Source organism: Sarcophilus harrisii, chromosome 4, assembly GCF_902635505.1.
Source record: "Sarcophilus harrisii chromosome 4, mSarHar1.11, whole genome shotgun sequence".
Lineage (NCBI taxonomy): Eukaryota > Metazoa > Chordata > Mammalia > Dasyuromorphia > Dasyuridae > Sarcophilus > Sarcophilus harrisii.
In genome coordinates this window covers 13,119,900-13,132,814 of record NC_045429.1, presented here as the reverse complement: position 1 = coordinate 13,132,814, position 12,915 = coordinate 13,119,900, and the positions used below count along the sequence as shown (strand labels likewise).

Here is a 12,915-nt window from a genome sequence, read left to right as displayed (position 1 = left end):
TCCTAAATATCAGTTATACTATAAGCAAATTAAGAGAGCATGGAACATTTATCCGTCATACTTATGGACGAGGGAAGTATTTAGGACCAAAGAAGATATAGAAACCATTAAAATATAAAATAGATAATTTTGATTATATAAAATGAAAACGTTTTAGCACAATCTTGGGATGAAGAGAGCCATCCATACCCAGAAAGAGGCCTGTGGGAACTGAGTGTGGTCCATAACATGGCATTTTCACTCTTTTTATTGTTGTTTACTTGCATTTTATTTTCTTTCTCATTTTTTCTTTTTGATCTGATTTTTCTTGTGCAGTAAGATAACTGTATAAATATATATGCATATCTTGGATTTAATATATATTTCTACCATATTTAATATATATTGGACTACTTGCCATCTAGGGGAGGAGGTGGGGGAAGGAGGGAAAATTGGAACACAAAATTTTGGAAGGGTTAATGTTGAAGAATTATCCATGCCTATGTTTTGAAAAATAAATTTTTTGAGTTTAAAAAAAAGTTTTAGCACAAATGCAACCACAATTATAAGGAAGGCAGAAAAGAGAAAAAAAATTGTATGATTAAATTTATAAAATTATATGTCATTCCCCAATTGATAAATTATCAAAGGATATGAACAAGCGATTTTCAGAGAAATCAAAGTTATCTATAGTCACATGAAAAAATGCTCTAGTTCGCTATTGATCAGAGAAGTGCAAATTAAAACAACCATGAGGTACCTCTTCAGATTGACTTATATGACAAAAAAGGAAAGTGTTGGTTGTTTGGAGGGGGTGTGGGGAAACTGAGACAGTGACACACTATTGGTAGAGTTGTGAACTGATGTAACCCTTCTGGAAAGCAATTTGGAACTATGTCCAAAGGGCTATAAAGTTGCATAGGCCTTTGATCCACAATATCACTGCAAGGTCTATTTTCCAAAAACATAAACAAGATAAGGGGGTGGATCTAAGCTGTATAAAAATATTTATATCAGCTCTTCTGTGGTGGCTAAGAGTTGGAAAGTGAAGGGATGCTCATCGCTTGGGAATGGCTAAACGAGCTGTGGTCTATGATTGTGATGGAATATTGTTGTGCTATAAGAAACGACAAGAAAGATGATTTCAGAAAAACCGGGAAGATTCACATGAAGGGTTATAAAGCAAAGGGAACAGAATCGGGAACACATTGGACCCAGTAATATTGGTTGGTGAAGAATTGTGAATGACTTAGCTCTTTTCAGCAATACAATGATCCAAGACGATCCCGAAGGATTAATGTGTCATCATTAGCATGCTATCACATCATCAGCATATTATCCACCTCCACACAAAGCATTGATTGAATACAGACTGGAGCATGCTATTTTTTCATTTTCTTTTACTTTTTCCCTTTATTTGAGTCTTCTTGTGCAAAATGACTGATGTGGACATGCTTTACCTAATTGCACATGTTTAATCTTTACCTGATTGCTTATTATCTCAGGGAGAGGGAAGGGGAAAGAGGGATAGAATTCAGAACTCAAAACTTTAAACAAAAATTTTTAAAATTCAGAGGCAAGATTTGTGTTCAAACCCATCTCCAAATTTATCACTTTCTTTCCCGTACCCTGTTCCCTGTAATTAAATAAGATCTGACACATAAATGCCTCAAGATTTACAAAGCCCTTTGCATCCATCATTTCCTTTGAGTCTTACAACACCCTTTTTCCCCAATTAGGTAGTCTAATTTCTATTATGCCCGTTTTACAGATTTGCAAACAGAGTCTCAGAGAAGCACTTGAGTTCTAACACTCTCCCTCCTCCCTTAAGCCCACTTCCTCCGTGATAATCTCCATCAGCAGAGGCTCTCTGTCTCACTTTCCCCTCCCCTCTTATTGCCTGGGACTTAATAAATATTTGTTGTATGAATGATGAATGAGTGAATGAATGAATCCCCTGTTTTCGTTGCTCAGAAACATCTGGGCTTCAAAGCAAACGGTCATGGTAGCTGTGGATGCCGAACCGCCGAGCCGCCGACCCATCCATCACCAGTCACCCCATTGAGGGGCTCTTTCTTTGCTGTGATCATCCTCTGGGACTGAACTCAGCTCCAGACTCTTGGGGAGGGAGGGCCTGGGGAAGGGAGCTCTTAAAGGCTTAAGGGATTTCAAGGCACCTTAAATATTCTTATTCTCCTTGGAGATGATAAACAGACTGTGTCTTCTCTGTGCATTGTGCACGATTATCCCCCTTTAAACCCAGCCACAATGTGGGAGCCTTTAGATACAATTGCTAGATTTAGAGAGGGAAGTCATGTTGGTAAAGAAAAATCATTTGGAGGCAGTGAGAAGACTTTCCCCTTTCTTTTCTGGCTTTGGATTTAGTATAAGCAGATAAAAGATGAACGTGCTCTGTACTGGACCACAGCTGTCGTCTGCCTCAGAAGGAAGGGGGTGTGAACTGTGGAAAGAACTTTGTGTTGTCAGAGGAGCCAGGTTCAGATCCTCCCTGGGAGCTCAGGCAAGCCAGTTTACCTTCCCTGGGCCTCAGTTTCTTAGTCTGTAAAATGGATCCTTTGGCTTAGATGCCCAGCTTAGGTCTGTGAATCCCAAATGGGCATTTTTTAGGCTCATGTCTCGCCAATCTAAGCATTCCTTGGTCAGTGCTGTCTGGCCCTTGTTCTCCTAGAAACTTCCGCGGAGGACCCCTCCGCCGTGCTAGAAGGCTTCTGCTCGTTGGGTACGGAGGCCATCCTTTAGCTGTTCAGATAATCAGGAGAAGAACCAAGGAGCTGCCTCTCAGGCTCTTTTTTCTCCCGACACTAATATCCCGAGACCTTCCTCTGGTCTAGTCATTGCCAAGGGAATGGAGTTGAGGGAGACTCTCCATCCCTTGGAGTTGGGGGTGGCGGGCATGAGGTCCCAGAAGAGGAAATGGGCAGGGAAGTGCTAGTCTGGTAGAGAGATGCTGGTCATCTTGATGGGAAGAGTTCCCTCTCCCCTGAAGGACAGCCCGCCTTCCTGGTAATCCAGGGACAAACTGGGGTGGGATGGAGCATGACTTCACACCCCAAGGTGAGAAGTTTGTAGGGTTTTTCTTCTCCTCGGGGCGATGGCCTTCCCTTAGAAAGAGAGGGGACTTCAGGGATGTTGGGACGGGGTGAGGAAAGCAAGAAAATAGAACCATAGATTAGTGTCAGGAATGACCTTGGAGCTCCTCAGGCCCCACCTCCTCATTTTACTGAAGAGCAATTGAGGTCGTGAGGTTAAGGGTCATGTGGCTAGTTAGGTTTCTGAAGCAAAATGGGCACTCAGGTCTTTGTGGCTCCATCTGCTATTTCAGTCTCAGATAGTGCTTCTCTATCGGGGGTTCTCATGGAAAGGGGGCATTAATGCCTCGGACCCTTTGGGACTGGAAGTAAGAGAAGGGAAATGAGTCTCTGCTCTCTGCCCGTGTGCAAGGAACTGGAGTCTGGCTGCTGGACAGGCTTTCCATCAGCCTGAGCCAGGAAGCCCATTCCCAAGCACCAGCTCCTCCCCCAAGATGGATCCGCTTTGAGTGCTGGAACGCCTAGTGTGGTTTTGCATCTATTAATCTGCAGACATTGTATATGCAATAGTGGTGAAGAGCAGCTCATTGCTCTTGGAGCAGGCGGATGGCCGGATGGATAGTTGGCCGGGCAGATGGCCGCCCAGCAAGCACTTGCAAGGAGAGCTTCTCTGTTGGCTTTTGCTTAGGTCCCTTCAGGGCCAAAATGCTGTGAATGAGGTGCTGGACTGGAGATGAGGGTCGGAGGTTCAATCTGGCTTCATGTATTTCCTAGCTGTGTGACCCTGGCTGAGTCACTCACCTCTCAACAGAGTTCTAGGTGGCTCCCAAGACTAGACATTTCAGAGAAGGAGCACCTCTGGGTCTGCACGGGTGTGAGAAATTCCCCACCAGGTTCTGCTGACCCTGATGAAATCTGGCCCCAGACGAGGCAAAATGTCTCCCTGGGAAAGGGTCAGGAACCCCCTGAAAGCCTGGCACGATGTGAGCTGCTCTCTTCCCCCAGGATAGACAAGGCCTTTCCCTCCAGGGATTTCGATCTCGGACCTCTCTTTGGCCAAAGATCATAAATCTAGCCCTGCAAGGATCTCCAAGGTATCGAGTCCAACCTCCAGGAGATGACCAAGCTTCCAGATGTTGAACTTATCCAGAGTCACCCAGGTGGTGGCAGTAGTAGTCGTCACAGTTACAGTGGCAGTAGCATAGTGGTAGTGGTAGGAATGGTAGTGATAGTAATAGGAATAGTAACCAATTAATCAGCAAACATTTATTAAGCACCCACTATATGCCAATCAGGTGGTGGCAATAGGAATAGTCATAGTAGTAGTAGCAGTACCACTTGTAGCAGCAATAGTATTAAGAATAGTAATAAAAGTGATAGGAATAATAATCAATCAATCAAAAAGCATTTATTAGGCACCTACTCTATGCCATCTAGTAATAATAGCAGTACCCCTAGTGATAGTAGCAATAATAATATTAAGAATAGTAATAGGAATGGTAGTAATAATAATAGGAATAATAATCAATTGAAAAGCATTTATTAAGCGCCTACTCTATGCCAGGAGTCATGCTAGGAGCTGGGGCTTATGATCTAATGTGGGCGATAACATGCAAGCTATAGACAGGGTAAATAGGAAAAAAGGAAAGCACTTGAATTAAGGGTTGCCAAAGTTTGCCTTTAAAAAATGGGATTTTAGTTAGAACTGAAAATCCAGCCGTAGTAGCTCGCATTTATGTAGGTCTTTGTCAATGGTTTTACAAATACGATCTGATTTGATCCTCATAACAATTCTGGGAGGTGGGTGTTATTATTCCCATTCTACATTGAGGCAAACTGAGGCTGAGCTTGCTGAGGGACCCACAGACATAAGCATCTGAGGCAGGACCCATAGCCGAGGGAGCCCGGGAGGGCAGTGCAAGTATTATTCCCCCTTTTACAGCTGAGCCAGCGTGGTTAAGTGACTTGCTGAGGATCCCGCAGGTGGGACTGAAGCGGGACTCCCTCCAGGGTTTTAGGTGGCGCCGGGGGCAGGATCTGGAGCCAGGTAGGCTGTCTTTGTCCTATTCCTTTGCCAGGCGCTCTGTAATTATTCGGTACCAGTCAGACCCCCACCTCCCTTTCCCCCCATGGCCTGGAAGGCCTGGTGAGGGACTGCTCTTTCCGCTCTGAACCCCTCCCCCAGCCCTTGGCCCAATCACTGTTTCATGTCCTAACCTGGAAGCTTCCATTCTGTACGTGGGGGCTCCCGTCCCCCAGAGTCAGGACCCGCCGGCTCGTCCTGGGCTGGATCAGACGCCGGGAAGCGTTGGGAGATGGTGTCATGGCTGTCTGGCCCGGCCACTCTCTCCTTCACGTCTGTAAGCCGCCTCTGGCTCGGGTACCTGGGGCTTGGCCCACGTTCGGGGTCTGCCCTGCCCCGGTGTTTGTGTCGGTGGCTCACCTAGCTGGCAGCCGGGTGGAGTTCCTTCTTCACTTAGGCAATGGAAAGGGAGAAGGATCCAGGCCGAAATCCGTCTCCCGACAACTGTTAAAATAATGCTGCCCACGTACCGCAGGCCCTGGGAACCCTCGGCTCTGTCTGCGACTCTGGGTCCGGGATGGAGGGAGACCGGAGTCATCCGGCAAGTATGCAGTAGGCACTCATTGTGTGCCCCACAAGGAAATGTAAGTCCAAAGAACAGAGCCTCTCCTCCCCCACATGAGCTGACAGTGGCCTCCCACCTGAAGCGGAGGGAGCCAGGCTTCCCATTGATGCTGGAGCTGGGCTCTGAGTATGAAGGAGGAATGGAGGTGGCCAGGTCTGGGGGGAAGAGAGCGGGGCTGCCCCCGCTCCTGCCCAGCTGCCATGCTGTTCTCAGTTCCTCAGTCCCACCCCGCCCCCGCTGGCCCGCGTCCATTCTCCAGTTCTTCTGAGACTCTCATTCCACCAGACTGCGTGGACTCCAGAATATTAAATGTCCCTGGCCTGGGATACAGGATGTTCCATGATTAAATACTTTCTTGGCAGCTCTCGGCCCCTGTGGAAAGGGACGGCCCTACCTGCCAAGTTCTGAGATGAAGCAGTAATCCTTTTGGAGACCAGCGTGCTCTTCGGGGAGAGCGCATCCTTCCAAAGCCGGCTCGGGCCCCATTTCTGCCTTCCTCAGGAAGGGCTCGGAGCCCGAGACGGCTGCGAGTGTCTGGAAGTTACCGAGAAGCCGCCTCTCTGCTAGTGATGGGGCCGGGTGGTCAGCTCTGTGGAGAGCTTTGCTTGGAGAGTAATTTCTATAAAAATATCTCCCAAGTTAGGAATCTGACTCTTTCCAAGCACCGGGGACAGTTTTGTGGATTTAGGGGCTTAATCATCCAGAGCAAATGGAGTAAAAAAATCCTTCTGCAAAGGACAATGGGGCGGGGGGGAGGCAGCTAGGGGATGCAGTGGAGAGAGAGCACCAGGCCTGAAGTCAGGAGGACCTGAGTTCAAATCTGGTCTCAGACACTTAACACTTCTTGGCTGTGTGACCCTGGGCAAATCACTGAACCCCAATTGCCTCAGGGGAAAAAAAGACAATTGTTGGTTGAGAAGCTGGCTACGGGCTCATCCAGCTCCCCCATTCAGTTACTTGATATTAAGGATCCAGAGGCTTCCAGGGGTTCCAAGGAGATAGATTCTTAGTTCTCTGTAATTGCGTGATTCTATGATCTGCTGTCAGGTAAACATCTGCCTTTCAGAACAACTGGTCCCTGACTAGTCAATCTTTGTAAGCCACTTGGCTGAGGGGTTATTTTTACACTTTTTATTTGGAAAGCAGGACTTGGATTACTTGACTTCATAACTGGTATTCGTTCGTTTATTTGTTCATTTATTTATTTATCTTTTTATTCATTCATTCGTTTGCTTGTTTATGGTATGAAAGGCACTGAACCTATTTGGTCTCTGATCCTCCCTCACTGTGGGACTCTAGACACTGAACTTGACCCTTCCCCCCCTCCCCCCAGTCTTCTCTTTACTTAAATGGAGATAGTAAGAGCAGTTATTTCACGGGATTGTCAGAGGCTCAGATGAGAGAATGCAAAGTACTCTTCAAACCTCTGAAAAGCATTTACCCAAGTTAATAATTCTTTTTACCAGACTGCCTTGGGCTGGGGTACTAGAATGGAGCAGAGGAGGACACTTAGGGACAAATTTGCCTCAGTTTCCTCATCATAGCATGGAGCCAGGAAGATCTGAGTTCAAATCTCCCTTAAGCTAAGTGTTAAGTCACTTAACATTTCTTTTTATGAATTGTATTCCCTGTACTTAGCACATATTAGGTGCTTAATAAATGTGTACTAGATTAAATTTAAATTTTCTCTGCCATAATTTTCTAATCTGTAAAGTGAGAGTAAATAAAAGCACCTACTTCCATGGGATTAATTTTGTAAACCTTGAATTGCCTTAAATAGGTCATTGCTGCTGCTGCTGCTAGGGTTGAACCAATGGCTTTCTGCTGGGAATCTATGAGTTCAGGGCCCATTTCTGGGCTCAGAGATGGGTTCTGAACCCAGTTCTCCCTTGCACAGAGGCCAGCGAGCTCCTTCTCCAGAACATGGAGCTTTCTCTTAAGCAACATGTATTGTTTGGAGAGTAGGGACACCAGCATCAGCATAAAATCACTTAATGAGCTGGTAAATTGAAATGATCTCCCTGGGAGCCCCTGAATGCCTGTTAATTACTGGCAGGAGACGAGCCTGGAACTTTTTCCCTTTCTTTTTTTTTCAAATTGTGAAGAGTGCCAAGAATCCATTCCTTTTTCATCACTCTGACATTCTAATCAATCAGCAACTCAGACTTGAGGTGGAAAATCCAAGTGACGGGCAGTTAGCTATCTACAGCATCATTATCGGGAAGGGGAACCCGTCCCAGACTCCTCCTCTGCCTCTTTCAGTGGGAGCGGTAAGACGAAGCTATCAAAATATTGAAAGTAGAGGTCAGGGTCCAGCCAGGGCTCCCCCGCCCCACTCCTTCTCCTGAAATGGCTTATTGGCCATCCTGTTTCTTTCCCATGAGCGCCCTAATGCTTGGCTGATCCGGTAGGGGGTAAAGGTTGCCCCAATGGGCTGCCCGACATCCCCAGCACAAATATCTCGTTTCTTGGACCAAGGGAACGGGAGTGGGGCTAGGAAAATTGAATTCGTCCTCACATGTAGCCTGTGAGGAAATGCAGCGGAAGGTCTCACATTGATGGGGAGGCTGTCTAACTGTCTATGGTGAATGTAAACACCGACCATCTGAAACACAGTGACCCATCACTATGGCCATGGTTTACTTGATGGACATGATGAAAGTAGCCAGCTGGATTCCCATCGAGGTCTTTTTTGGAGCTTCCTATTCCAAGGCTCAAGTTTTATTTAGATTGATGCTGGTCTGTTTGTATTATGGGTTTCAGAGTAGAACATTTGACATTTTTCAAGTCTTTCTTTTATCTTTTAAGTAATGTACCTCCCTTTCTCCATCTGTGATTCTGTTGGTATAAAGAGACTTCTAATACCTTTGCTGACTGTACCGTCTACCCAATGGCCTCAGACACTTAGTAGCTATATGACCCTGGGCAAGAAATTCAGCCCTGTGAGCCTCAGTTTCCTCAACTGTAAAATAAGCTGGAGAAGGAAATGGCAAACCACTCCAGTCTCTCTGCCAAGTAACCCCCAAATGAAGTCACTAAGAGTTAGACATGACTGAAAATGACCAATCACACATGGTGTTTTATTTGATCCTCACAACAACCTGGTAAGGATCTGAGGCTGGATTTGGACTTGGGGCTTCTGGGGCCCTCTCTCCTGTCCTACCCAGCTGAGACGCTGACAATTAGAGTGTAATTATAAACTCATACAAAGGAGACTCGGGAGAGCTTTCACGAGTAATCTCAGCCCATCCTTCAATTTACAAGTGTGGAAACTGAGACTCTGAGACTTTCCTAAAGAAGAGCAGAATTCATATTTAATCTCACAGCTCTGGATCACATGTTCATAATCCTTCCATGTGCCATGGACTCTTGGGCAGCGGACCCCCCTCAGAATTATGTTTGTAAACAAATAAAGCGAAGTGCATAAGGTGACAAAGGAAACCAGTTAAGAGTGAGTTTCTTCATGGTATTTTCCCCATTCAAATTCATGTATCCCATAAAGCCTGGACTCTTGGATGACCATGGGTCAAGCCATCTTGTGTCTGAGGAGTGTCAGCATTAAGGTTAGAGTCCAGATCTGGCTTGCTCCCAGCTGTCATGGCGGGCGGTAAGAAGGGGAGAGGAGCCCGGAGCTGGGGGATGTTCCATTATCCTTCCTTCTCTTGCCACATGATTAGAACTCAGCCTTTCCTAGTCTTAGATCCCTTCGAGGAGATCTTTGTCCTCCCCATGATGCATCATTGGTGAAAAAAACAAAGTCACATGATGCAATGACCCACAATCTGAATTCTAAATCCTCTGAGGAAACGGCATTCCCTGATTGGCAGATGGGGAGCATCCCCCAAAGACAATGGAGGGGATTGTTGCAAAAAGAAAAGGTTGGGTTTTCTTTTTGAGTTGGGTTAGGCAGATGCTTGGCCATCAGGCTGCCATGAGTCTAGAAAGTTTGCTTGCTCAGATGAAAGGTCTGAGTGGAGACCAGCCTGTGATTTCAGGGGCTGCGAGCCGAATGAGTCAGCGGCTGGTTATGGCGGCCAGCAAAGCTCCTGGGATCTCCGGCTGCACTGAGAGAGACAGAGTGTCACAAGCTCGGGGGGTGAGCCTCAGACCACATCTAGAATATCGGCTTTGCTTCGGGGAGCTCCATTTCAGGCAGGGCTTTGAATTCCATTCGCCACGGTAGAAGCGTTGGGCTGAATTTCCTTGAAAAGTGTCTTGGGTTTGGGCGTGTTAGGCGAGGCATTGTAGTGGCAAATAATAGCTCAGGTTTCGTCACCGCGTTGAGCTTCGTACACGTCTTTTCTCCCCTTGATCCAGTTAGCCACGTAGCAGGTGTGTTTCCCCAGTTTTCCCACTGGAGAACTAGGATTCAAGAGGGGGAGTAAGTGCCCAAGGTCTAACAGCAAATTTTTATCTGGATTTTGGAACCAGGAGCGGTTCATCTGAAGGGTTGGGGAGCTGGTGATTGGGGGCATAGGAGAGTCAGCTTGCTGAGAGATGCTTCCTGGGAAAGGGACTGTCCATCTGCCAAGCCCAGCTGCTAGGCCTGGGGGAAATGGGGTGCTGGGAGAAGGACGTCATGGCCATGAGACGTCATGGCAATGAGAAGTCATGGCAACAGGACATCATGGCCACAGGACTCGGTGGGGCGGGATGGACAAGTGCAGCATCTCGGCAAATGAATAATCTATGACGTCAGCCTGAAAAATGGCTGCATTGTGGTGCATGAATATAATTAAAAATTTTAATTTAAAAAATGATGAATTCTGAGAAGCTTGAGAAGACTAAGCAGTCTGGAGAGTGAAAGGAGCAGAGCTGGGAAAAGAATAGAAAAGGTGACTGAGGCAATCAAATGGAAAACATTGCTGCTGCTGGGGAGTGGCCCAAGTGAAGGTTGAGGAATTAGAGACCAAGGGCCCAGGGGAAAGATAAGAGAAAGCTCCTTCTGCTGCTTCTTACAAAACAGAACATGGAATCAAAAGTCCAACACTGTTTATCTGTTGGTTCTTTAGCTCGTTATTGTGATTGATTTCTCCCTCTCTTAAATTCTGTTACGAGATGACTCTTTGGCAGGGGAGAGGAGAAGGATACATTGGGAAATGTGGGAGATACAAAAATAACGTCGATAAAAATCATTAAAAAAAATCTCCGATACCAGTTACCCAGTCACCAGATCTCTGCAAGGGTTCAAAATCGTGTCTTTTCTGGCCTCCAAGACCGGTGTTCTTCCTAATAATAATATGGCCTCTTGGTGTTCTTGGTATATCTGCAGTAGGAGGCTCTTGATTCAAATTCTGGATTTTCTCCTTATTTCACCTGTCTGATTTTGGGGAAATTATTTATAGACCTCAGGTTCCTCATCGGTAAAATGGGAGCTGCCTGTATATGGGGAGACCATTTATGAGAGATGTTATCCAGCCCCTTATCTGTGACCCACCAGGAGATACTTATATAAATTAGCATATGCAAAATAGATTTTAAAATACCCAAAGTAAATAAGGGGGGACCTAGAAGGGTGGGGATGATGATGTGTGTGAGGAAGAAATTTCCATGGAGAAGATACCGAGCTGAGCCCTTCGTGATGACTTCAAACATCATCCCGATAGGAATGCAAGGTCATAGAGCTGCAGAGTTGCAGTTAGAGGCCATTGATGCAGTCCCTTAATTTTGCAGATGAAGAAACTGAGGCTCGGAGAATAAATGACTTGCTCTGATCATCCACTAGTGGGACTCTGGGGAGTCATTTGAATTCAGGTCTTCCAGAATGCAAATTCGGTCCTGATCCGGCCAATGCGGGGCAGGGATTGCGGTCCTTGCCTGACGGCTCTCTCTGGATGGCTCGGGACTCCGAGTCCGGAAAGCAGAAATGGCCTTTCCTCACCTCCCTCCCTCTCTTTTTTTCTCCAGAAACAGATGCATCTGTGTCCGAGGCCGCCGAGCCGGTGCCCACCTTGTCCTGGAACGTTTCCAGTGAACTCGACAAAGGTGAGGGCAGAGCCAGGGAGGCAAGAGGGGCTGGGGAGGAGGGAGCGCTGACTGGAGGCAGGCAGGAGGGGCTGGGGAGGAGGCGGGGCTGACTGGGGGGAGGTAAGAGGGGCTGTGGGGGGGCCTGACTGCCGGCTGCCAGGCCCCCTTTGAACTTCCGCAGTTTTTCTACCGGAGCTGGAAGGAGGGAGACTGAGGGAGGAGGCAGGGAAGACAGAGCTGGGGGAGAAGTGGGGGGGACACAGAGAGCCTGGCTTCCCTGGCAGCCTTTCCACTGGAATGACCTGGAATCCCTGATTTCTGGAGAGGGCTTCTCTCTCCCTCCCCTTCACCGGGTAAAGTTCCACGTGGTTCAGGTGATTCGAGATGTGCCTTATGGGTGCCCCCGACCCTCTCAGCGCTGCCGGCGCTTCCTGGGGATGGGGTCTGATGCAAATCGAGCCAGGCCCGATCAGCGGCCTCCAGGGCCCCTTCACACCAGGAAAGCTGGTCATGTGCGCACAGGCTCCAGCATGAAGCCGGGGGCTGATTGCTTCTGCCCGGGGACAGCTGCTCAGCTGCTGGGGAGTGAGTGTGTGAGAGTGTGTGCCTGTGTACTATGGGAGTATATTACAGACGGCCAATACCTACTATAATGATGATAATAACATTGATAACACAGCTAACATTTTATGCAGGGCCTACTATGTGCCAGTCACTCTGCTAAGTGTTTTATAAATAGTGTCTCGTTTGATCCTCACAACAGCCCTGGGAAGTACTTTTATGATTCCCATTTTATTGATGAGGATGTTGAGGGAAAGGAAAAGTCAGTGACTTGCGGGGAGTGATGCAGCTAGTGAGGGAGGGATGCTGGATTTGAACCTCAGGAGAGGCGCTCTCTCATTGGCTCCTCACAAAGGCCCTGGGGATGTGAGAATTCTTGTTGACATCTTGAGGAAACAGACCCTGAGCAAGGTTAGGGCTGGGCTCAGGGTTCCAGGGCAGCTTTCTTTGGATGCTCCCCCATTGCTACTTTCCTCCTTCTTTCCTTCCTCCTTCCTTGCTTCCTTCCTAGAGTTCATTAGGGTTTTCAAGGCACTATATCAAGGCTTAGCTCATTGAATCATAATTTAATCTACCTGCGAGTTGGTGCTATTATTGTTCCCATTTGACAGAAGAGGAAACTGAGGCTCCCAAGCCACCCTCTAGGAAGTGTCTGTGACAGGATTTGAATGCAGATCTTTCTGTATTCTACACCCCCTGGGCCACCCAGC

General features: G+C 47.2%; 1 protein-coding gene across 1 annotated transcript in view; it reads left to right on the top strand.

The window, feature by feature from the left end:
- ROR1 (receptor tyrosine kinase like orphan receptor 1) overlaps positions 1-12,915 on the top strand; it is a 299,109-nt gene that overhangs the window by 171,808 nt on the left and 114,386 nt on the right. The window contains exon 2 of the mRNA XM_031968980.1: positions 11,585-11,662. Within this exon, the coding sequence (XP_031824840.1) occupies positions 11,585-11,662 (78 nt within the window). The remainder of the gene's footprint in view (positions 1-11,584; positions 11,663-12,915) is intronic.